General features: G+C 38.9%; 1 protein-coding gene across 1 annotated transcript; it reads left to right on the forward strand.

The window, feature by feature from the left end:
- Positions 1 to 90: 90 nt before the first annotated feature.
- Positions 91 to 25,081, forward strand: GANC (glucosidase alpha, neutral C). The gene is made up of 24 exons (XM_054275368.1): positions 91 to 119; positions 1,205 to 1,267; positions 2,474 to 2,582; positions 3,112 to 3,239; positions 3,776 to 3,958; positions 4,207 to 4,252; positions 5,602 to 5,668; positions 7,075 to 7,171; positions 7,791 to 7,971; positions 8,810 to 8,963; positions 9,366 to 9,601; positions 10,532 to 10,658; positions 11,642 to 11,721; positions 12,585 to 12,728; positions 13,114 to 13,210; positions 13,593 to 13,694; positions 14,201 to 14,444; positions 16,167 to 16,231; positions 16,777 to 16,853; positions 18,036 to 18,110; positions 18,518 to 18,631; positions 19,160 to 19,272; positions 20,541 to 20,644; positions 21,516 to 25,081. The coding sequence occupies exons 1-24, from the start codon at positions 91 to 93 to the stop codon at positions 21,623 to 21,625; spliced, it is 2,745 nt and encodes a 914-aa protein (XP_054131343.1). The 3' UTR covers positions 21,626 to 25,081.
- Positions 25,082 to 25,634: the final 553 nt, after the last annotated feature.

Below are 25,634 nucleotides of genomic sequence, written 5' to 3' on the forward strand. Positions count from 1 at the left end.
CGGTCGCGTTTGGGGCCCGCGGCGTTCCCCGGCTGGCGTGGCGGGTCGCCACCCCTTCTCTCCGCGGGGGTCGCTCGGGGCAGCTCCGCCATGGAGGCGGGGACGCCGGGGGGAGTCAGGTAACGCAGCCGGGGAGGCGCTCCTCGGCCGGTCTCTCCTCGCTCCCGCTGGTGCCGGGGAGGCTCCACCGGTTTCCGCGGGGAGCGGCGGGGTCAGACCCGACCCCATGCAGCGGGTCGGGGCTCGGGGCGGGCGTGCGGGGCCGTGCCGTGCTGTCCTCGCCGCCCTGCCCGGGCAGAGCCTTCCCGCGGCGGAGCGGAGCAGCGAGCGGAACAGCAGCGCCAGGGGTAGTTCGGGCTGCACCGCGTTCATGCGCCAACAGAGGCACACGAACTTGGAGCAAAACCCGAAAGGACGTACGTGTCTTCAGTCAAAAATGGAAAGGGCTGAGTGATCTAAGTATACAGTCACTGTGAGATCTCAAATAATAATCGAGGACTTGTAATTGTGACTGAGCCTCAGTGGGTGCCGTCTGCATTTCCTATATTGCATGTATGGAATTAATAAGTATTCCATAAGCATCAATACTTTTTCTGCCAGAACTAATACTTTATTCCCTTCCATCTGAGCCCAGCATAATCTGGGAAATACTTTGATGGTAGACACTACTGGCAGCCATTTTCTTTCAGGCAAGTAAAAAATTTGCTGTTACCTAATAAATCTAAAAGTTACTTCAAGCCTAAGATAACATAGAGCTGTCATCAGTACCATCGGAAGCCTCCCTCCTTTGTCGGTCCCACTGAAGGTTGAAGAAAAGGATGCAGTATTACTTCTTTTCTGCCAGGCCTCCCCATTTCTCCATTCTTATTACTGGAAAATAATAATTAACCATAATGACTGTAGAGGGAGGTCTGGCTTCAAAATGCATAAGAATTCAGCTATGCTGAAATCCATCTCTGTCATAGATTCAGTCATTTCTCAAAATTTCAGGGTTTAAAAAGAAATGGTTCAGCATGAAGCTAAATGTATAAGAAACTCTTCCCATATATAAGCACAGTTCAAGGTCCATCACATTTTATGTTGGACCAGAGTTTTCTGCACTGTTTTTAGTCCTGTCCTCTCTTGAAAAGGACCCCCATCATTTGATCATTCAGCAGATGTGTGATGGACACATCTAAATACTTCCTTTATCTGCTCTTTCTAGTGTCCAGGATGAGGCTGTGGACAAAAGCAACTTTAAGAAATGCAACCAGATTGCTTTTTACAGGTATGGAGAATTGTAGTGTAGTTACGCATTGACTTTTAGTCACAGCAAGTCTGCTACTTTCAGGATTTATCTTCCAAAGGTGAGCATTCCACTTACCTATCAGCAAGCTGTAATCAGCAGACTTCAAAACATGTAGTCTTACGCCCAGAATGTCTTCTGTTAAAGTTCAAAAGGATCAGTCCTCTCATCTGACAAAGCCAGAGCAATATTTTAATTTAAGTGCACTCAGATACAGATTGTTCTCTTGACACGGATGTTTCTTGACCATCTGCAGTTCAAAGCAGCAGAACACTCAGTAGAAATCATTTGTCTGTGACAATAGCTGACTGTGTGATTACAGTTCTGTTGAGCAAGTTCCTTGCCCAGAATTCAGTGTCAAATCTAAATTCTAGCTCACTAGTCCCTTAAACTTAACCTTCTGCTAAGTCATATTTCTCATCTCATTTCTAACTGTGCTCTCAACTTTTTTCTTCCCTTTGTTGTGTTCTTTCCTGTGCTGACTGGAAGAAGTGATTGTCTGTTGTTACACCAATTAGTCACTGACATATTTGGTTTATTAAAGAAAAAGTTTGTCTTTAAGGTAGCATCCAAGACAGTTATCTTCAAATACTTCATAAAACCTGGGCTTGGCATGGAGAATTCTACAAACATTTGAAAGAGCCTTTATTTCAGGATCTCTGACCTAAAAACATTATCAGGGCCAAAAGCTGTAGTCAAAACTCTGTAGTCATTAAATTTATCAAGAAACAATTTGCTTGGTGCATATTTGAAGGTTACACATCACAAACACACAGTGTTTCATCACCTCAGAATGTAGAAGGTGTTCACTGTAAGTTACAGGGATATATGACAGAAAATGAAAAACAGATTATTCAACTGAAATTTCAGGGATAAATGAAAGAACAATAATGGAATTGTACAGCAAAGAACTGGACACTTGAGACTATTATTGTTATAAAAAGCCATACAGAGTAGTGATGGGTGAACCCCTGAACCCCTCTAACATCTCATTCATAAGCATTTAGGTGTGCTCAGAACTATATTCCTTCTTTTTCCTCTTGACTTAAAGTGCTAATAATTGTATTTCAAGCTCAATAAAAGCTCAATAAAAATTATTAAATAAACATTTCTAACAATATGATGTCCCTCTGTATGATATAAGCTACAGGAGCTGGGGAGACCAAAAATAATTTTCTGTCTTGACAGGCGTCAGAAACTTCTACGTCCTGGAAAATCCTTGTATCGAGTTTTGTTGGATTCAGTCACATTAAGTGATGAGAATGTCAAATTCCAAATCATTCACGAGGAAAATAAGGTGAGCTACCATGTAGCATAAGAGGGTGCTTACAGAAAGAGCAGTGAATATTGTCAACACGACTAATAGTATTTACAAGTTTTGAGATTCTTCAATGATAGATATTTGAGAGATAATGCAAACTATCAGCCTAAATATGTCCTTATAATCAGCATTTTAAGTTTAAAAAAATTAATGGCTGTATGAAAAAAGAGAGTTCTGAATAGAAGACTTTTTTCCTAAAAAATATTTTTAATTCAGAGTTTTCTCCACTATTTCAAGGTAATAAGTTCTTTTTTTGTAATGCTAGATATCAGATGCTTGAAGATAAAGAGTTCAATTAAAAGGCATTGCTTCTTCAAAGAGGTGAAGTAAAGTTAACTGGTGTAAATTCATGTGGATGATGAATTTTACTCTCAACAATGCTAAAGATCAATCAGTCAGAGAGCAGGCATGTTTTGTTTTTTTCCAGACAGTAAGTGATTGGTGATGCTGTGTTAAAAATAAGTAATTTTTATTTTTATGAGTTTATCTGTTTGTTTGCTTACAGGTTCTTCTACAAGTAGAAATTTATGAAATAGAAGGCAATATTTTCAGGCTTAAAATTGATGAGGCATCTCCTCTCAAAGCAAGATACAAAGTTCCTGATGTTCTTATAAAGGAACCTACCACCCAGAGGTAAGTGATGAGTGATTTAAGTGATGATGATTTAGCACCTCAATATCTTATACAGCTTCCTCCTTTATATTACAGTACAGTTGTCCCTCTACAATATAAAGTTCCTACAGGAAGAGAAAACAAAAATACATGTGGTTTATTTACTTTCAAAAACTTATGTTAAATACTTATGAAAGTATTTTAAAAATAGAGAAAGCTTTATCATGCACACTAGAAAACTGAGCCTGTTTGACCCAATCAGAAAATAGCCTACTTGTTACAATGCAAAGTTTTTACCTAAGGCATTACCTGTTAATGTGTAAGGAGTGCAAGCTCTGGATAGTTTTCATGGCAGTTCTGTAGCCACTTTTTGCACTATGCAGTGAACCTTGAGCACAGCATGTATATCTGGCCTTCTTTGGCTTGACATTAGCCTTGAGGTTTGTGTAATGTATGCAGATATTCTCAGCCATCTTCTGTATCTATTGTTATTTAGTTGCAGCGGATTTCATGTGCTGTTGATTGATATAAAGCTGTTGTTGCTTTTCATTTGCCAGACTGTTCATATCCCACAAGGAGGCAGGTATTTTGGTACTGTCAAGTGTTAATGAGGACTACAAACTTCGAGTCACAGCAAACCCCTTCCAAGTTGAGCTGCAGTCCAAGGGTGAGACTGTTATGAGTGTGAATTCCAATGGTTTGCTGTATTTTGAGCACCTACAACCACCTCCCAGTGACAGGTACAGCATTTGTATATCACATCATCGTATATACTGGTTGTGCTGTAGCTGAAAATAAAGTGTGAAATTGCAATGTCTGAAAGCTCTTATGCACTGAAATATGACTTCTCTTTTACTTCATTAGTACAGTAAATACAAGGGGAAGTTTTAACAAACAAATTCTAGATCAATTAGCTGCAGACTGCTTTAATCCCTTGCAGTAGCCATTAACAATAAACTGATTATTTCTATGTATTTGTTTTCATTAGAAAACCTACAGCACAAAATGAGGAGGCAGCAAGTGATTCCTCTAAGGTAACCCATACTTACTGCAATTCAAGCAGGAATATTTTGTAAAAGAAAATTAAATTACATGTTCATTTTGCCCTATAGTATGTTTATAAATATAATCCAACCACCTTCAAAAAGGACCTGGTATAACATCTTGAGATATTTTAGAAATTCATAATTGAAGGAAGGTTTATGTGTTTTACCACCTTGTAGAAGGCATCAGTCAGGTAGGTTTAGCCCAAAAATGTTTTTTTCTATAGCCTTTTTATTATTAATTTATTTCTCTTTTGTTCTCTTATTTGAGCTGGAGTAGATGTGTAAAAGGGAGCTTTGTGGTGATATTTGTCATTTTCAAATTCCCCGTTCATTGCAAAGAGAGTTTCAAAAGAACAAGACCTTTTTTATAACAGTCAAAAAATATGTCTCCACATACATTCAGGCATAATACAGAAATCAAATTCTCTCTTAAAATAGACAGTGTCTTGGCAGCACATAGCGGTACATAGCAGTTTTCCCAGGAGGCTGAGCTGTGTCTGGGATATAATTTTAGCCCCCTGCAGAGCAGATGGCTGCTTACTCTGCTATCCTGTTATAAATGGCAGGAGCTGTGCTGCCTTCAGCATACTTATGTTTGAGCTCTGATTTCTGCCAGGGAATCACACAGCTGCAAGAGGCCACGTCCACTTACTGTGGGATGAATGTAGAAAAGAAAACTAGGGAAGACACTGCAAGAAGTGTAAATTCAATGACAATGAATTACAGAGCACAAGGAGGTTAAAAGTATCAGTTACAGACACTCCAGAGTGTCTGAAGAGCTTATTCTGTGTCTGACCTTTAGTGTTTGGGGGAGTGAGTTGGTTCTGTTTGTATGTGTTTTTTCTGTTTGGTTCTACCCATGCATTTCATGAATTTATTCAACATCAAGGAGGAACACATTTTTCACAGTGAGAATTATCAGTCACTGCAACAACCTTCCCAGGGGTGTGGCATAGTTCCATCATGGGAGGTTTTCAAGATTTGTTTGGACTGGCTGCTAAATAATCTCATCAAGGCTCCTTTTATGATTAAAGGGTGGACCTCCTTTTGAGGTCCCTTTCAAACTGGGCTATTCCATCATTCTGTGATTCTGTTTAAGATCTCAAATATTATTTTTATGCTGTAGCAGACTGCTTGTGTACAACATATGCACATCAGTTCTTCAGTGTAAATTCCTGGAGCTGAATCTGATTTGTGGTTTTGATTTATTTATATTAGCCATATGTGGCCAAAAAGAAAAAAGCAGTATAAATCTCATGTGAACAATCATGTTTTTCTTAAAACTACATTATGTGAGCAGTTTCATTTGCTAGGCTTAGCTATTTTTGTTTGTACAGGAAAAACAAGAGGATCTAGGTCTCTGGCAAGAGAAATTTGGCAGTTTCTTGGACATCAAAGCTCATGGTAAGTCTCAGTCTAGTTCTGAAAACAGCTTTACTGTTTTGTATATAGCCATGTTCATTCATATTTCTGTCTGCTTTCTGTTTAGCTGCTTAATGTTTATCAATGCCCCACTTGCTCCTGCTTTGCAGTTGCCTTAACTTTGTTTTAATGAGAAATCAATGATGGGTAACAATTTGACAAAAACTCTGCAAATATTCATTTGATCTCTGTTCAAGAAGGAGCACATTAAATGTGACCCATTTCATCAACTCACTGTATGCCATTTCTGACACAGCATTAACACTATCTGCATTGTCTGACTTTGCATGTATATATTGTATATAATACATTTTTTCCTTTTCCTTTTTTTTTTTTGTATTAGTACATAACATTGACTTCACCTGTAGTTTATTCTCATGACATATCAGAAATCATTATGTCTAAGCATTAATAATTGTCACAAAGAAACCCTTTTAAGTGTGGACTAAAAAAGGGAATACGGAGCAATCTTAAGTGATAAAGACAAAAGTTATAGACACGTGAGAGCGGTAACTCAAATAAAATTTAAATTATAAATTACCAGAATATATGATGATCTGCTGTCCATCCCCTTGTATTCTATATTAATTAAGTTGCTTGGCTTTGTCCATTACCATTATCATGCAGACTTTTATAGTGATCAGCACTACCCAGCAACTGCAGTAGAAGGAGGGAAGTCTGAAAGCAATTTCTTTTGGTGGCAGAAACTTCTTCAGTTCACAGTCAAGACACAGAGGGCAGGAAGCTGTTGCCCTTGTTGTTTATGCTATTTCTCATGTCTTAGGCCAGCATCATGTTTTTGTGTTTTCTATGTCAGAGTAATAAAGTCCATATGGTCAGATTCTGATCCTGAAGCCACTGCTTGTCAGTCTGCAGGATCTCAGGTTGCCTGCCAAAAGTTGCTCTGGATTCAGAAGTGTGACAGGATGATATCACTGGTGGGGACTCTTGTGCATGCTACTCCCCTGGCTGAGGCTGAAGAGAAGACCAGTGGAAAACAGACAATTCAGATCCTGAAGTTAGCTGTGCTGCAAAGTTTGGCTTTTAGGTAGGGGTAGAAACAGGATATAATTTTAAGTAGTTTCACTACCAAATAAAGAAGTGACCCATGATTACGTGGATTTGGGATTTTTTTCTGTTAAAGTGATTCATTTTATCTTGTTAAGAAGTTCAAAATCAAAAGAAATATATTAAAATCTGTTTCAAATATTACCTCTATAGAACAGAAGTAATAATGGAAGTGAAGTTAAAAGGAAGCATGAAAGACTTAATTATTGAAACATTAAAACCTATTTTCTTTTGGTTTATCCAGTTATGTTGCTCTGCTTTATTCCTTTCAGATAAGTCTAAGAACTCTTCATTCTCATAATATAATATTATTTCCACAGGTCCTACTTCTGTAGGCATGGACTTCTCTTTACATGGATATGACCATGTTTATGGAATACCACAACACACAGAAACACTTCTTCTCAAAAACACCAGGTAAAGGTGTCAAGGCATCAGATTGCTCGTCAATGCAGTGTCTTTTTTTTGTTTGTTTTGTAAGAGAGAGCTATAACATAGTATTATTAATTTAACCCAGACAAGACCTTGAGATATGTGTATCATATTATATATGTACACATCATATGTGTAGTTTTTAGTGTAATATTTTAGTTAGTTGAATTGTAGCCCCTATCCATGTGGAGTAAGGCATTCTGCTTTCCCTAGTGTGCAGTTTCATGAATGGCCCTTTCTGTTCTCTCCCAATTTTCCATGCAGTTTTTTTCTGACTTCCAGGATTGGTCATGTTTCAGCAGAACTCACAAAAGAGCAATTCTATGGGAGGATAGGAGAGTTCAGAAATAATATTTTAGGATTTAAAGCAAACTCACAGTAGTGTCCCTGGCAGCAAAACTCTCGTTTGCTTCAGATAGTGAGGACCAAAGCAAAGAAGCAGTAATCTAGGCAGTCCATATTTCAGCTCTGGATGCTAAACAAAAGACTAGAACACAGAGCACTTACTGAGTATTCACCAGGTTTAGTGAGACAGCAATAGAATTAAAACTAGCCTAGTGCAAGATGCTTACATGTAACAAACACATCTGTTTGTTTGTCCTAGTGATGGTGATGCCTACCGGCTTTATAATTTGGATATTTTCGGCCACAAGATACATGACAAAATAGGTATTTATGGTTCAGTACCCCTTCTCTTAGCACACAAGCCTAACAGAACTTCAGGGATCTTCTGGCTGAACTCTTCAGAAACACTGGTGGATATTAGTACAAAGGCAGTAGCTGAGGTGAGAGTTATTCACTTTCCTCAGAATTAAATTACAAAAGAAAACACTTCAGGATAAGGCCAACAGGAATTTAACACTATTGGAGATTTATCTTTTGCTCACTAATGAAGAATTGTAAGTCTCTTCCTCCTGTCCTCCCTATTGCTAAATTTGTTGTATTAAACTAAAAGAACAAAGATCACTCCTTTCAAGAGCCAAGTTATAGATTTTGTATCTTAACAGATCTACAGGAGGAGACAGAGAGAAAATACATAGAAAAAATCTACACGGATGTAGAAGGCAGAAAAAATGGTGGACAAAAATCTTGACGTTCACTTGGATTTGAGAAATTTTTATGAGTGTTTAAATTCTTGGAATTGCCACAGATTTCTGCTTAGCAGGCTCATTCTTCTGTGGAATGTAATTGACCTTGAAGAAACATAAAATGTTCAGGAAAGGAACTCACTCTTGAAACACAAACATGAATTCTGTTAAAATTGAAACAATGACAAGCAAATCTTGCTTTTCCAGCACTGCATTATGTGGTTAATTTAATTTTTTTATTTATGATATAGATATTATTCAAAGATAATACAGAAAATTCACAGTCCTTAATTATGGAAATGCTTTAATATTTTGCCACTCATTACTCATTTTTTCTCATAACCTATTACTCTACTTTGTGTAAGTGGTATGCAAGGTAAAGAATTGTGAAGGATTTATAAGAAACATTCAGTGTGTATTCCTACTACCTGCCAGGTATGTGGTGGTGAATTTTGTGTGTTCCCCTATTTGCTCCTTCATTGAATAAAAATATAATAGAGAGAGAGATTCAGGTTTACCTTGTTTTCCTTCTAAGCACATTTCATCCAGATCTGCTGCAGAAACTGCTAAGCAGAGAGCAGTGCCTCTAACTGATGTTCGCTGGATGTCAGAAAGTGGGATCATTGATGTTTTCCTGCTGATGGGACCCACTGCATTTGATATCTTCAAGCAGTTTGCACAACTGACAGGTACTAACTGACATAATTGGAGTCAGAATGGCACGCTTATCCAGGAGATTGTCTGAGGAACATGCTGTACCCAAGAGTGGGTCAATATTTACCTAGCCCATTGTGTGCAGGGGCCAGTTGTTCCCAAACTGCAGTGTGTAGATCAAAGGCTCATGCTTTGTGAAGACGGGCCTCTATCCTTGTTTTCTGTAGCATTCACAGCTGGTCAAACTTGCCTGTAATTGAGAAGCCAGCATAATCACTGCTATCTGAAACTGCACCCTTAGATGAAGAGGTGAAACGCAGGGGGATAGAACGACCAGTCACAAGACAATGTATCACAAGTATCAAGACATGCCACCTTTCAGTGTGGAAAGACTGAATTTATTGAGAGTTTTATCTTCATTCATATATTCTTTCTAGGCACTCAAGCCTTGCCCCCACTTTTTTCTCTGGGCTACCATCAGTGCAGGTGGAATTATGAGGATGAACAAGATGTCAAGGCAGTGGATGCTGGCTTTGATGCACATGATATTCCTTATGATGTCATATGGCTGGATATAGAGCACACAGATGGCAAGAGGTATTTTACTTGGGACAAAAAGAAATTTCAGAACCCCAGAAAGATGCAAGAACATCTCAGGAAGAAAAAACGCAAGGTAAATAATATTGCAGGAAGAAAGAAAGATATCTCTGTAGTGTGAATCTACCCAATCTAGCTTTAAGCATGGTACATCTGATACTGGAATCAGGTGAACTTAACACATTAAATTAGACTGTGTTGCCATCTGGTGATGCTTCCAGCATGCAAGCTCCCTTGTTTAATTCAGTTCCTTATACCATTTTAGTATTTAGTAGTTTGTTCTGTATCCTGACAATCCAGCTAAATTTGACCCTTGTGGAACTCCATCTTACAGAAGCAGCTCACCACTGATGAACACAGCAGAAAATCTTCTTAACATGATCTTTCACCATTGATACTTTCTGTGGTTGTTTCAGCTTTTCTTTGTTTTTCTGTATTTCTGTTTTTACCGCTAAAACATTTTCCTTGGAATTATTGAGTTGTAGAATTGCTTAATGCTTGATCTTTGCCAAAAGTCAATGAACAGGGGATTGTTGAAAACATTATTCAAGTTTTATGGTCTCTCAATTGGAGCTATAGTACTTTCTCAGCTCTGCGGTAAAGCAGCAGAATGTAACTGCAAAACACAATACTTGTTGTTGTTGTATGATACACAGACTAAAATAAATTTAACTGTCTTAAGGCATATGATTTTAAGCAGGCACATGAGCACAAAAGTCAGATATTTTCCCATTCACAGAATACAGCAGTGAATTAAACAGATTGTTTTTAGGGGTTGGGGTACTTGCTTTTATCTGAAACAATGGCTTTTGTCATTTATTTCAGAAGGGTAAGTTCATGCACTCCTTGTAAATTCAGGTCCTGTACACATGTCTAACACAGTATATAAAAAACTAGTATCTGCTTTTTAAAACTAGGGACGCAGCTCTCTTTACCTGAGATGAAGTCATTCTCTGCCTTTTAGCAAAAGTGAACTCTTACTGTTTTATTAATCTTACCCTGACAGCTTGTGGTCATCGTAGATCCTCATATTAAGACTGATCCCTCATATACCCTGTATGCACAGGCAAAAGAAAAGGGATATTTTGTGAAAGACAGAAATGGGCAAGATTTTGAGGGCATCTGTTGGCCAGGTAAAAAAAACTGTGTCTTTATATTTTAAGCTGTTTATTTTAAAAATTTTGCAGAATAGTTTAATTGGGATGCATGGAAGCAGAATTGAATTCTTATATTCCTTTCAGATTCCTTACATTCCTTGCAAATTCCTTGCATTTGTTGTAAATATTAGTAATTATAATAAAAATTTAAAAATAAAATCATTTATAATAATGGGGGAGGGTTGGTCCTCCCCATAATGTCCCAATTGCCTCAGCTGTATAAATTGCCTCTGCTATATCTATTGGATGTGCAGCTAGTCTCAGTGCCTAGAACTAGAAGAGCTGGATATATTGATAAGAAGAGCCATTCCTCTTCCCAGCTTGTCTTGGACGCAGAAATGCAGTCTGGTCCATTGCAGCGAGCACAGCGTACGTAGGCTGGATGAAATTTAGTGAACTCCGATCCGGAGGAGTTTGATTCAAGAGAAACACAGTGATTTGACACATTATGTTTCATGAGATCTCATTGCAGGGAGGCAGAGGAGGTTGTCTCCCTTCTTTACAGACAGGAAGTACACAGTCCTGGCAAAGGAATGATTACCGGAAAAATCAAGGACATATTGCAACTTCTAGTAGCACGGTCGGATGTAGTTATTCAGCTTCTCAGTGACACTTTTCTGTTTGAGCTCAGAATACCAGTGGTGATGGCTTTCCCTGACTACTTGTTCACATGTGAACGTATTTGAAACTGCTAGCAGACGTCCTTAAATGGTGCTTAGCTTCAGACCTCCTGAATCTAAGTGTGTTGACCTTCACAACATGGCAAAGGGTGTGCTGAATTCCAAGTCAGCCTGAAATTTGGTCTTGAGCTTTAATTTCAGAAAAAAATAGCAACTACATTATTGCTGCCTATGGAAACCATTGTAGCTTTAGGCCATTGTATATAGGTGCAAAGACAATATTCTTAAAATATAAATAATTCTTAAAAGATAAATAATTGGGATCTCCAACATCCTCAGGTTCCTCTTGTTACCCAGATTTCACCAATCCTGAAGTGCGAAAATGGTACGCAGATCAATTTGCCTTCAAAACATACAAGGTTTGTATTTATTTGCTCTGATCTACATATCCCAGAAAGCCTGAAAAGGGAGAAGAGAGAAGATACTGTTTAAGCAAGTTCTTGGCCTTTGTAGCTCTATTATTGTGTATAGGAAAATGCCTTGATAAGCTGAAGTACCACAGAAGGATTTTCTCCATGGACATATCTACACTGAACCAGCTGGAACCCATATGCCACCAGTGAACACACAGTCTTAGTTGCAGCAATATAAGGGACAAACTGCAGGCATTTTAAGAACCCATAAGCTGAAGCAGGTGCTGCTATTCCAGCCTTTACTACCATGATAGGAGTGATGTGGAAGTGCACTCTCACACCTTAGTCACTTCATCCTGACCTTCCTGCCTAGTGCTGAAAGTGTCTGGGTGACCATTGCTGCACACCTCCAGTTCCTCCCACCCTGCTTCAAAGTCCTAGTTTGCAGGAGAGTTGTTGAAATCACTTCCCTAGTAGACACACATGGTAGATATTTCCCATGCTGCTTTTTCTCTCCAGCTTTTACATCTGGCCTTCTCTGATTTTTCCTAATGGCTGTTTTGTACTTCTCTTTTCCCTGCCTCTTTCCCTCACAAGAAAGCAGGAATAGCAAGTGCCTAACTGAATTTTGTAAGAATTGCAAAGATCAAGTGGGCTTGCAGGCTGCTACCCTGACTAGAAGGGCCTCTGAGAGGGATGAGATGACTAACTGGGGGCTTTCAAGTGACCTGAGAAATGTAATTACCAAGTCTTGCTTTTGTCCTGCTGTTTCTACTCATACCCCAGACTGGCCCAACACCCACTTGAGATAAACACTCAAAATCACAGGATTGATTCTGTCATGCCCTAATTGAAGCCCTGTGTCACAGGGATCCACTAATATCCTCTTTGTATGGAATGACATGAATGAGCCTTCAGTCTTCAAGGGGGCAGAACTAACAATGCAGAAAGATGCTGTGCACTACAACAACTGGGAGCATCGGGAAGTACACAACCTCTACGGATTCTACCAGGTAGAGTATCTGGAGACACAAACTGCAGTTATTCTATGGAATTTGTGTGATGTGGTACTTCACACAGTAGTAGGTATTCTACAGCCTTCATCAAGGTCTGAAACTGCTGGATATTGCAGTGTTTGAAATAAACTGTGATTGGTCAGAAGAAAATGTGACATCATTTATGCCTTAACTACCATAGTAATGTAAATTACATTGGTGTGACTACTGAATCTTTTTGTTCACATGTCTTCTAATAAAAACATGTTATTTAATAATAGGTATTATTTCTGGGAACAGAATTGCCTTAGCTTTTCTGCCTTAGAAGGGCTAAAAAGACAATGTAAAAAGTACCCTAATTAAAGAGTTTGTCTTCCTGACTTTTCTATTCATGACGTTTCAGCAAATGGCAACTGCAGAAGGACTCATCAGACGTTCTTCGGGAAAAGAGAGACCGTTTGTCCTCACACGATCTTTCTTTGCTGGATCACAGAAGTATGGTCAGTAAGGATTAGCTGAATGCCTTCCTTGTTGCTTTATTATATTAAGTTTGATGGATAGTAGTCTAGAGGGGACAGAAACTGTTTTAGAAATACTGATGTGGTAAGCTCATAATAGTGCAAGTGATTAAAAAAATCAGGAGAAGCTGGCAAGGTGTGTATGAGTCAAAGGCAGAATAGCAATCTGTGTCCTGTGATAAATCAATAGCTGTTTTTATTGCCTATTTCAGGAGCACGGATTTATGAAGTAAAAAGAAAGGTGGTAACGTACAGAAATTCCAAAGTAGTTCATGATTATTCTTGTCTTCTTTCCTTAACTGCAAGCATAAACTGAGATATACATTCAATTTTCCTGCATAATCCTGAAACTGTGAATTTCCAGGGGCAGTGTGGACTGGAGACAACACAGCAGAGTGGAGTTACTTGAAAATATCCATTCCAATGCTTCTTACCATCAACATGGCAGGGATTTCCTTCTGTGGAGGTAATGCGTTTTTCACTGTGCATAAATTGTGCCATCAAGCTTGTATTCCCAAGGTAGACTTCAACACAGACAGTGGAAAGTTCAACAGTCCTCTGCATTTCCAGGTGGTTTCACAGATTAGTCTGGTTTCAGAAGCCTGAAACCTGGCTCTCACCATCATGTCTCTCTCCACTAACTCTTGTGCAGTGTTTTTGTCCCATCTGGAGTAGCAGTCCTCAGGTAGTGTTCTGTTTACAGCATCACTGTGATAGTGCTCTGTCCCTCAGAAAATCACTCACTTAGCCTTCAAAACCTCTCTTGAGTTGTTTTTTTTTTCAAAGCATAACTTGTTGCACTGGTGTTTTACTGTTATTTGGACAAGCAGCTGCCCAACAGGTGAACAGAACAGTGAGCAAACTATGAAATGCACGGATTTATACCCTTGGGGTGTTTGTTAGAGGAGAGCTTCACATTTTCCAGAGCAATCTCCAAAACTGTGTATTTTTATTTGTCTGCGCAATATCTAGCTGATGTGGGAGGGTTTATTGGAGATCCAGAGCCAGAGTTACTTGTTCGCTGGTATCAGGCGGGAGCCTACCAGCCCTTCTTCAGAGGTCACTCTAACATGGAGAGCAAACGGCGCGAACCGTGGCTCTTTGGGGAGAAGAACACCCAGATCATCAGGAGAGCCATTAGAGAGCGCTACGTCCTCCTGCCCTACTTATACAGTCTGTTCTATCGGGCACACACGGCGGCTGAACCCGTCATGAGGTAAGAGCATGAGCCAGCAGGCCTAGAGGGTATCTGCAGGAGCTTACTTGGAGAAGGGAGGCTAAATTACAACCTCTTAGTTTTGTAGTTCCTTATTTGACTATTAAAAGGGAGAAAATCAGACAAAAGTTCTAATAGTGAATTCTCTTTTCATGCATTCTGTGAGCTTTTTTAGGGCTCTCAGAGGAAAATTATGTTCTGTTTTTCCCCAAATGACACCTGGAACACACTAATTCAATAAACACATTGCAGTCTTTGAACTTTTTAGAGTAGTCTGGGCTTCAGACTTTTCATCGTGATAAAGACCATCACATAGTAGTCCAACCAGTACATAAAACAGTGCTTAATGGACTGTGAACTTGACCTGGAAATGTAACTGCCATTTTGCCTCTCATGAAAATATTTGTTACTGCTTAACTGTTACTGTTATAAAATCTTATTTCATATTAATAGTTTTATCACTTTTTTCTGCAGTATTACTTATAATGCTTCTTTTAGTAGAAAATTTAATAATCTAGAACAGAAATGAAATTACAAAATAAATTATTTGTTCTGTTGCTCTCTAACCTCTTAAAAATGCACATCTATGGAACTGAATGCAGCACTTCTTTTGGGAAGAGACTAATGTCATTAATCTCCCTGGTATAAATTATAATCTGTGTTTGTTTGTATTATAATCTGTGTTTGCAGTTGCTCTAGAACTGTTCTTTTGCTCACATTTGCCTTTATATTTTGTTATGCAGATAGATCTTACATGTTTTAGAAACATAACAGTCTTTTGAGTGGTTTGAGTTTTGAAGATAATTTGCATTACAGACTTAGTAGTATGAGTGTCTGTCTGGACCTGTGTAGGTGTAAATGCACCTGTTTTATGCACTGACAGAAACAGTGGGTTTCTGTCTTCCTTGAAATGAAACTTTTGTTTGCATGTGAACTGCCCACAGTATTAAATAACACTTCATTGTATTAAGTTTGCTGCAGTAGGTACAGAATTAGAGGGGAAGTGTATTTTTCTCACTGAGACAAGCAGAATGGAAGGTGTATCTCATTAGCAAGCACATGAGCAGCAGGACTGCAGTGAACAGGTGGATGCCTGTGAGTGAGCAGGTGAGCCAGGCTTTTGTGTAAAGAAACCCAGACCCTGTCTCTTAACAAGCTGTTGTTGTCATAATCTCTCAGACTTTAAATATACAACTCCTTTTCCATAACCAGATGGTTATTGCGCTACACTTTTTTGAAAAAGACTGAAAATGAGCTTCTGGTGTAGGTTTTTCAGGAATGGCCAAGGTGAGACTTTCTATAAAAAGCAGCAGGGAGCTGTTGAGAACAGGAAGGATTGTGCTCCAAGGACTAGTTCGTCAGGGGCCAGCATTGCTGGTAGACTGGGACACAAAGGCTCACTCATCTCTCCTTTGATAGAAGGAAGGCAAATGTAGTGCAAGGTTGTAAGGAAGAAGGCAGGAGGGAAGAAATTGATGCCACAGATGTAAAGATAGGTATACTGGAGTGTCTTAACCTATGCTGTACTGGGGACTCTCAGCAGGGGCAAAGAGGCACTTTGAGTCACTGACACAAAAGAGAACCTTACCCTATGTTCAGTTCTTGGTAACTGTGCCTTGTAAAGAGAGGGGAAAAATGGAGCCTGAAAGTGCCAGAAAGACTTGAACAGGTTGATTGGAGAGGAGAAATGTAACTGAATTCCATTATCTTTCTTTTCTACAGGTCTCTCTGGATAGAGTTTCCAGGGAAGATGGAAACTTTTGACGTGGAAAATGAGTACATGCTGGGTAAGCAGGTGTCTTATTCCCTGCAACTTGAGTTAAATATTTTTGAGGTGTTGCATGAGAAAAAGAAAATATTACAACACTGCCCAAGACTTAAAAAAATTGTAATTGAATATGGAACTTGAGAACTTGAGAATATAGAACCTCTTTAAGGGACCTCCTTTTAACAGCACTTTGAAAACAGAGGATATAGGAGATACAAAAACTCACTTGTATCTCACTAGTCACTTTGAAAAAACATTATTGCTTTTGACCTGAAACATCAAGTCCAGTAGAGCAGCTAAGATCTGCTTCAAAAATGGCAGTAGTAAACAACTACCACCCAAACATGATTGGTTTGTACTGTGGTATGGCTGGCTGCTGAAGTCAGTCAGCCATCAGCCCACTACACAAGCCTTTTTCTTCTGTAGAAAGTGAACCTAAGCATATGACATGCCCAAGCAAGCTCCTGGAATCACTGTGGGAGCTTGACTACCCCAGAGCACACAGGGTCTGCTCTGGGAAGATGCAGCCTTGAGGACCATAGCTGTATTTATGTTTTTCTCCAGGAAATGCTTTGTTGATACATCCAGTCACAGAGAAAGAGGCCAAGACAGTGACAGTTCTGTTTCCAGGGTCAGAGGAGGTAAGGATGTATATGAATTGCTCAGCTATTCATCTCAAAGAAGTATTTTATGCAGAAACCTTCCAGCTCCCCATCTAATAACTGCTGAGCACTAATGCTGTGCCACTCTGAGCCCTTCCTTCCATGTTGATGCCTTGCTTGCTTGGCTCACAGTTAATTTGCTTTCTTGCTTTTCCACAAGCTGCTGCACAAATTTCAAGTCACCTACAGTTTAAATCTCCCTTCAAAGCTTGCTCATCAATCGCCACAAAACAGCTTCCCTACATTGTCAGTTACCTTTTTACATGTATTTCTCTTTGGGCTGAACTTCTCATTTTATATAGGAAAAAAAGAGAACTTTGAAGAAAGGTCAAAAGGTAATCAGAGGGGAACTGTGGGGAGGGAAATTTTAACAAGTCAAGCCTCAGTAGCCTGGGACATGTATAGCAAACACTGACTCACCCAGAGAGCAGTTCATCTCTGAAATAAAGGTATTTATCCACAGGATGGCACAGTGGTTCACCCCTACAAAGAGCATTTGGCTACAGCAGCAGTGAAGTGGAGGAAGGGAAATGATTTGGGGAAAATAGTTGCTAAGGGAAGGCCTGAGACTCTAGAGAGTAAGCAGCAAAAAGGGGTGTATGAGACCATGCAGAGCCTTGTGACTCCACTAACTGAGAACAGTTAGAATTCTTCTCAACTTAAGGAGAAAAACAGACTAGGCTCTCCAGACAAGTTAAGGAAAATACTTTAATCAAGATCTCTGTGGCAATTGAGTGCTTGGCACACTTAAAGTACTTAAAGCTACTGCCAAGTGTGGTGCATGGGAGATTCAGATGCAGCTCCCTTTTGTCACCTGTTATTAGCAACTTTGTTGTTAATTTTCACTTCAATATAAATATGCTTTTTCAAGAACTGTATTTAAAAAAAAATTAAATTGTTTCAGTGTTTTGCACTTCCAGATGCTTTAAGACATACAAGACATTATGCAAACGGTAGAAAAGGTCAGATGATTTTTGTTCTTCAGAAATTACAATTTATTCTTTTCATCCAGAAGATCATTTAATTTAAAAAGTAAATGCTTTTTCTTGCCTATCAAATAGGTTGTTAGGAATACTGACAAGTTAAGGAGAGTAACTGCATCTACGGAGGGAAAAGATTTTGGCATATGTGTCATGCTCATTCTTATTTCATTTTTTCTAGATTTGGTATGATTTCAGAAAATTTAAGCGAATGGAAGATGCGGGCACAGTGAAGATCCCAGTAACACTGGAGAATGTATGTTTTTGTTTTAAAATGCTACTTTTGTGGAGCAGAAAAAAACCCCAACCTTTTGTTTCGTCAGTATTCAGAATCAGAAAAGTTACAATTTAATTTCCTTGTAGAAATGTAATCTAAAATAGCTTTTGTATAAAACTCCCATCTCCTCTGTTGTTAGATTAAACTCTATTGTGTCCTGGTAGTAAAATGAGGTGATATAACAGTTACTTTTCCAAGCAAAATTATTTTGCTTATATACATACAGAAGTTTAATACTATTACCATTGTTAGGTGAATTATTTTCTTTATATATTTGTGGTAAAAGTTCATTTCTAAGTTGAGCAAACTTCTGTTATCTCTGATCCTTGTTAAAATTGCATTATCGGAGTGCGGGAACCTTTCTGCCCTGGCCTTGTGTTTTGCAGATTCCTGTATTCCAGCGGGGGGGCACTGTGATACCTCTGAAGACCTCAGCTGGAAAATCCACTGAATGGATGATAGATATTTCTTATGAACTCCACGTGGCCTTAGATGCAGAGGTATGCTGGGATAGTGTTCCCTTTTTACAAATATGTCTTCTACTCCATCTGACCTTTGTAGGCCCTGTTTGATCAGCACAATGGCATCTACATTCGAGTGCCCAATGGCTCTTCTCCAAGTGTGTGTTTGAGGGGACTCAGACATCTCCCCCACTGTCCCCTCTAAGCATGACTATCTGAGCACAGCAGAGCCAGAATATTTTTCTGACTTTTTTCAGCCCTTGTCTAGTCCCTTGGAGGGAGGAGCAGAGAATGAGCAGGCCACAAACTTCCTTTTGAACACAGAGAGGGAACTTCCTACAACTGTCTTTGCTAATAAAGAGGTGACATATGGCACCTGCATCAATTTACAAAACCAGGATGTCTGGTAGTCTCAGAGCTGGATTGCTTGAGCCTTCCAGGGATACAAGCTGCTAAAGAAAAATAAACACACACCTTCAATATGAAGCATAGCATATAGTGAGACAGTTTAATTATTCAACACTAGGAGCTGCTGTTAATTTGTGCTCTATCTGGTGTGTTTCACAGGCCTGTGCCATAGGTGAGCTCTACGTAGATGATGGGCATTCATTTCAATATCTCCACAAGAAGCAGTTCCTGTATCGGAAATTCACTTTCCACAAGAACATTCTCTCTTCCAGGTAACAGCAATCATGGACAAAAGCCACCAACACACTGTCACTGGAAATGCCTGTTCTAGTTCATGAGGCCTTCTTACAAAGGTAGCAGTATTAGTCTCATCTGTTGCTTAGTGAAGTCCGAGAGAGTGCAGAATCTGTCATAAAACTGCAGAGGTAAACAGTGTTCTACAGAAGTCTGAAGGCAGTGCCACGTGAAATGCTGAGCTGTCTTATATTGTTTCAGTGTAGTCAGACTCGAGATTCTGCAGATGGACACAAATATAAAGGAAGTAGTTAGAAAAAGTACAGCCTATCTGAGAGACAAAAAAGATAGATCAGGAGATTTGCAAGTATGCAACACCTGGAGTGTTTATACTTTCTAAGATTTGTTTTCTAACATAATCTTTGCTGAGAGGGTGGTCAGTCACTGGAAGATGTTCTCCAGGGAAGTGGTCAAAGCATCAAGCCTTTCCTAGTTCAAAGCACATCTGGATGATGATCTGAGTCACGTGGTTAGGTTTAGGTAGTCCTGCAAGGAGCAGGGAGTTAGCATGATTCTTATGTGTCCCTTCCAACCTGAGATATTCAGTGCTTCTGTCTGGGAACCAAAACCACACCTTTGCAGTCTCCCAAAGTAATCAACAAATTCACCGTATATATTAGCATGAAGAAAAATACTTGAAAGGAGGCACAAGCAGATACCCCCTGCAAAGGTTCAGTGACAAAACCTAAAAGCTAAAGAGATGCCAAATATGTACTCTAATACTTTTACTATTGAGGTGCATTGCTAGCAAATCTAAAGTTGGAAAAAAATCATTTTGAGATTAATAACACCCTGTTCGTTAAAAAAGAGGTGCATTTTGATTTGATTTGGGGTTTTTTTTACAGCTTTTTAATAAAAATTGAATTAGTTACAAAATTAAATATAATTGTTTCTCAAATTGAAATATTTTACATGAAAAAAAAAAGTTAAAATTAGCTTTATATTTAGGAGTTTTGACTACTCTTTTCTGAAAATCCAGAACTTTTCTGGTTCTCAAAGCCATGCGTTTTGCTTTAAAATAGCTTATCAAACTGTTTTTCTTCTGACTGTGAAATCTGATATGCAGTGAAAAAATCAGCTGAGAGTGGGAGAAAGCTTTACTTGTTTTTAAGAGAAAGGTAAATAGAGGAAAGGAAACCAGTATAGGGAGCTTTCAGGATGAGACTGAAGTAATAATATTTGTGTGATACTGAATTTATTCTGAATGAAAGAAATTGATGTATGTGAAATTATTTTCTTTTTCCAGCTGCGTAGATGAAAGCGGACAATACCACACTACATGTGTAGTTGAACGGGTGATAATTCTGGGATTTGGAAAGCAACCCACTTCTGTGACAGCCAGTGCCAAGGGTAATGAATTGACTTCTATTATACTACAATTTTTTTCAAATTCTGTTGCTCTGCTGCCATTCACCTGAGGTGTCAAACTGACAGGTCTGCAGAAGAAGTGTTACAGCTTAGGAAGCCTCTTTGTTTAGCTTTCTTTGTTACTTTTTTATATCAAGGACAGAATTTAGTGAAAGGAACCAGCAGCTATTCACCACTAATACTACATGCAGAACTGAAGAACACTGACTTTGAAAGATGATAATACATCAGTAAATGTGGTTTGGAATGAACACATTCAAACAACATGAGAAGAGATGGCACTTCAAATGAAAGCCCATTTGCTCAGGTCTGTTAACCTGCCTAGTCTAGAACAGGAAACTTGCAGACAAACCCAGATTTACTCTTCTGTTTCCATGCTCATCCAAAACCTCTGGAGTTCCTGACTATATGGAGATCTCTAGAAGTTGTGAGTTATCCCATAGGGATAGGCAATAGCAGCTACAGAAGGAGCATACAATTTCTGGTTGCTTTTCAAGCATGTCCCTTCATTTTGAGAGTCATAGGGAAATGTACTTTCTGCCTCCACCTGTCAAGGGTGCCTGGAGGAACACCTGTGCAAAAACCAGGGTGATTTTTTTTCAGAAAAATTCTTAAGTAGTTCCATAGTTTGATGTACCATAGTTTGAAAGATCAGAAAAAAAGAAATATTTACTTTCTTATTCCACTGCATTCTTATATGTGTGCTGGGAAGATTTGACTTCTATTTGTTTTTTAATCATTCCTTTCCATCAGTAGCAGAGATAGTCAGAACTAAAAACTGCAGAGTCACATGTAGCTGTGTTTCAGAAGAATTCTTCTTAAATTAAATAGAAAACTCTCTTGTCCTGTTCAGATGGAAAAAAAAAAGAAGTGGTTTTCACATATGATACGAAGACCTTCGCACTGATGCTGGAAAACTTAGCCCTGAGTGTTGATGCTGACTGGGAGATCTGTATCAGCTGAAAGAAGATACAACTTCTTCAGAGAAACTGTCCATTGAGAGGCTGAGGAGAAATAAACTGAGAGGACTTCAGATGTTCACTTGATTCCAGTTAAATCAACAAACATATTTTCCACCAACACATCCAAACTAACATTTCTTACAGTTTTTCTTTTAAAGCACCAATTTGGACTTGGATAAATTTTCTGTTCAGCAAAAGTAATAGCACTAGGATTGTATCTTTGGGGAAATAAGCTAAATACTATTTGCATTAGGCTTGTTTCAGTTAAGCATTAAGCTTCAGTTCTGCCTTCACTTACAATAAAAAATTATGAGTTGGTGGAGTGAGATTGTGGCTTGTTGGCACAGGCCTTAATGTAAGTATTTGAAAATCACACTGTTCAGAGGCTGTTGCACTTGAGGAGATCTGGGCCAGTGCAACAAGCAGCATCAGCAGGTATGGCAGACACAGAGGTTATCACCAGAGTTCTGCCTGCCAGCTGCCTTCTGAAAACAAACACAGAAGGAGCCACCCAGTGTGATCACAGACACTTCTGCTTTCCAGTCCTTATGGCAACGCAAAATTAGCTGGTCTGCACGGGAAAGTAAACAGCAGGCTGGCCAAAGAGCTCAGGCACTGGAGGTGAGGGTTGGGTAGCTTGTGCCATTCGTTTGTGCAATAACAGAAGACAGTAATGTGGTGGTGCAGAAGGCTCCCTAACAGCCAGCTTTGAAACTTGGATTTCAAAAGGGCACAGGTACTACTTAAAAAAAAAGTTTTCTGTTAGGAAAGAATTGGCATTGATGATTGAATGTCATTGATTAAAGGCAGCCCAGTGAAGGAGCTATGCTTTCCCAGATCTTCCAAGTCCTGCCAAGTTTTGGCTTCCTTTAGAAAAGTTTTAGTCCTGTCACTTTTTAGTATCTGGCTGAGATTTGAACTAGGCATTTATGAAGCCAAATTTAATTTTAATGGGATTAATTCTGTGTGCAGGCATCCCACTTTCTCTTACAACTCAGCCTAATGTTCCCTTGCCTTCTTTTCCTACTATCTCTGCAAACAGAACTGGTATGTTTTGATGCTTGCTTTGCTTGCAAACAGAGACATCCTGAGTCTCACATCCATTACATCCTGCCTGTTCCCTCAGGCTTTTCCATCTTAGGCATCTCTTTTCACAGGCTGCCATTGCTCCACAGAGTTTGTTTACCTTTCTATTTGCTAAACTTGTCAGCTATATTATTTTCAAACCAGTTCTGCTTTGAATCAAATCTGAACATGCCATCAGTTGGGTTTCTGGTTTTTCTGGATTTCTAGTTAATTTTATTCCTTTTAGTAAGATAAGGAAGTATTTTCTAAAGACATGATAAATTAACTCATAGGAAACAGAAGGATGGTCACCATTTTTGCCAGCTAAAGGTAACATAACATTACTAATCCCCGCTGTCATTCCCACCTGCTGCTGTTTGTCCTCTGTAGGGCAGATTGCAGATTGCAGCAAGCATGAGAGCAAACTGTGAGTGCTCTTGACTACTCAAGTGTAGTTTGTTCCCCACCAGACCCTTAGCTCTCTTCTTTTATATTCTGCAGAGCTATTTGTCAGCACCTTCCAGGAGACAGTGTGAGCCTCCACTCCAGGAACTGGCAGTATGAATACTGTTGTGCTTAATGCAAATGTGCTAATCCGGGTAGAATAGCAGCAAACAGATCTTTTGCATCTGTGAAAAGAGAGACAGACTCTATTTTTCTATCAACTTCTAAGCTTTGATTGATGATTTCTTACTGTGTTTAAGTATAGCAGTGCTTCTGACAAGATATAGTTATCGTCTTGGGTAATTTAATAAAATATTTTAACTGCTATTTCTCAAATTGGAAAGTGAAATAAAGTAACAATGAAGCAAGTTACATGCCTTTTTCCTTCCAACCTTCTTTCTACTGCTAAGAATCACTAGTGAGTATTCTTCCAAGGGTACCTGGTGAATGTTAATGACTTGCCTTTATTCTCTGGCCCTCAGTAAGATATCTGCACTGATAAGTACTGATGGGTCAGATTTTCAGTGGTATGAAGTTCCTAACATCTGTGGATTTCAGTAGAAATTAGTTGCTGAAAATCTTAAGAGTTGGGTCTTTAGATCTGATAAATTTCAAAGAATATGATTTACATTGCTGTTTGTAGTAACTCACATATTTTTTCACGTATTTATGCCATAAATGAAGAAATAAATTTTTAGTATATCTTTATTAAAAAAATAGTTCTATTAGTGAAAACAACTGGAGAGAAAACTCCATACAAATTAAATAGCAACATTAACATTTTAGATTAATTCACTAATTCATTGTTACTGTTGAACAGGTCAGCTATTTGAGTACTTCTGCTTACAGGAAATTCCATCACATACAGGATTTAATTCCTGAGTATTTGTTTTGCTGTTAGTATTAGACAGCACATCCATTGTACTCTATGGAAAATTGTGTTTATTTAAAGACACCATTTGTCTTTTATTAGCAGCTCCTGTAAAAAAGGCCAAAATCCTACATAACAAACTTATCTTTCCAGTATGAAATAAGAAAAGGAGAAATTGTATTTTAAACAGGTGTAACTCCTGAACATGCCTAAAAAGCAGCATTGGTGTAGAAGTGAGAAGTGCATGTCCACCTGCCATTCCATATGCAGGCACTGGCTGATCTGTTAGCTCTAGCAGTAGCAGCAGGTCATACCCTGGCACTTGCTGACAATCCCAATTAAAAAAAAACAAAAAAACAAAACACTGCTAATCATTCACATGATCCTCCCCAGCAGCCCACAAAGAGTTTCTCAAATGTCATACCCCTGCAATTCTTCCAGAAACACTGCTCGGTATATAAGGGGTGCACTGAGCAAGAAGGGAGAATAGGAAAGAAAAAACACATGCACAGGCTGCAAAATGAGCACTTTGCTGAACTGTGCAGTGAAAGGCCCTTGTGTCTCAATATTTGCCTATCTTGGAAAGAGTGACACATGGCTCTGCCAAGCTGTCCTGCAATGTAATGTCAAATATGAGACCTGCAATCCTAGCATCTAAATGTAAGGAGGAAGTCATCAATTCTGCATCTGAAGAACCTACCCTAAAGCAATTGCATTCCTATTTTCACAAATGCTTGAATCTGTCTTTTTCAATTGCCCTGTTGGTGCAAGAAGGCTTGTATTCATGACAAAAAGAAAAGGATTTAGGCCACCTAAATGGCCTAAATGACTGATGATTAATATTCCTAGAGGTTACTCAAGCTTGCCAACTTTATATTACCTCCTTTAAAAGTTTCTCCAGGGGAGTTTTCTGTAATGAGCTGTAGAGTTTGTCCACTATACTGTTGATTTTAAATGTGTAAACTGAGCAAATGGCTGAAGAAAAAAACCCTTCAGTGCTTTGGAAAATGTCATAGCCCTAGGCCAGAAGGTCAGCAATGTATATGTTAGCCAGAAATTAGTATCATTAGGCAAAAATAAAACTGATGTAAACCTGTGATTGAAGACTTCCCAATAAAGAAAAATCAAGGTATTACTGTGCTTTTCTTGACTTATAAATATTGTCATCTTTTAAGGAACTGGGTTACAAAGAAAAGCAATATGTGTTTAGATTTTTGCTCACAGGGGCTGTGAATTTGTCCCTTATCCCACTGTTGTATGAAAAATAAATGTGTAGAGTCAGATGTTTCCTTTAACTTTGGTATATCCTAACACATAGAGAATAGCCCAGTTTCCACACTAGGCTCTATAAATGTTTCAAAGTTTACACAAAAAGTTGCTTATTTTATGGAAGTTAGCTATTATAAGGTGAATCTTAGTGTTGCTAAGCTGCTCTCCAGAGGAACCAAACAGAGATGGCAAGTGACCTGACCTCAGTAGCATCAAATAGCTCCTTTTTCAACATTAGAAGTGTCTGCTGATCATCTCCTCTAGGAGCAAAAAATTGTCTCTATCTTTTCTGCCACAAAGGGTAGAAACAAGTCAAGTAGAACAGTTCTTTCAGTAGTGTCAGGACCATTGCCTGGCAGTA

Source organism: Melozone crissalis, unplaced genomic scaffold (assembly GCF_028551555.1).
Source record: "Melozone crissalis strain CALT ecotype California unplaced genomic scaffold, PUWL_Pcris_2 ptg000018l_1, whole genome shotgun sequence".
NCBI lineage: Eukaryota > Metazoa > Chordata > Aves > Passeriformes > Passerellidae > Melozone > Melozone crissalis.

Excerpts from the sequence above, each read along its gene's own strand:
- GANC (XM_054275368.1), top strand. The coding sequence starts at position 91 with ATGGAGGCGGGGACGCCGGGGGGAGTCAG. Across the intron at positions 4,253-5,601 it reads CAGCAAGTGATTCCTCTAAG|GAAAAACAAGAGGATCTAGG; the intron begins GTAACCCATACT and ends TTGTTTGTACAG. Across the intron at positions 7,972-8,809 it reads GTACAAAGGCAGTAGCTGAG|CACATTTCATCCAGATCTGC; the intron begins GTGAGAGTTATT and ends TTTCCTTCTAAG.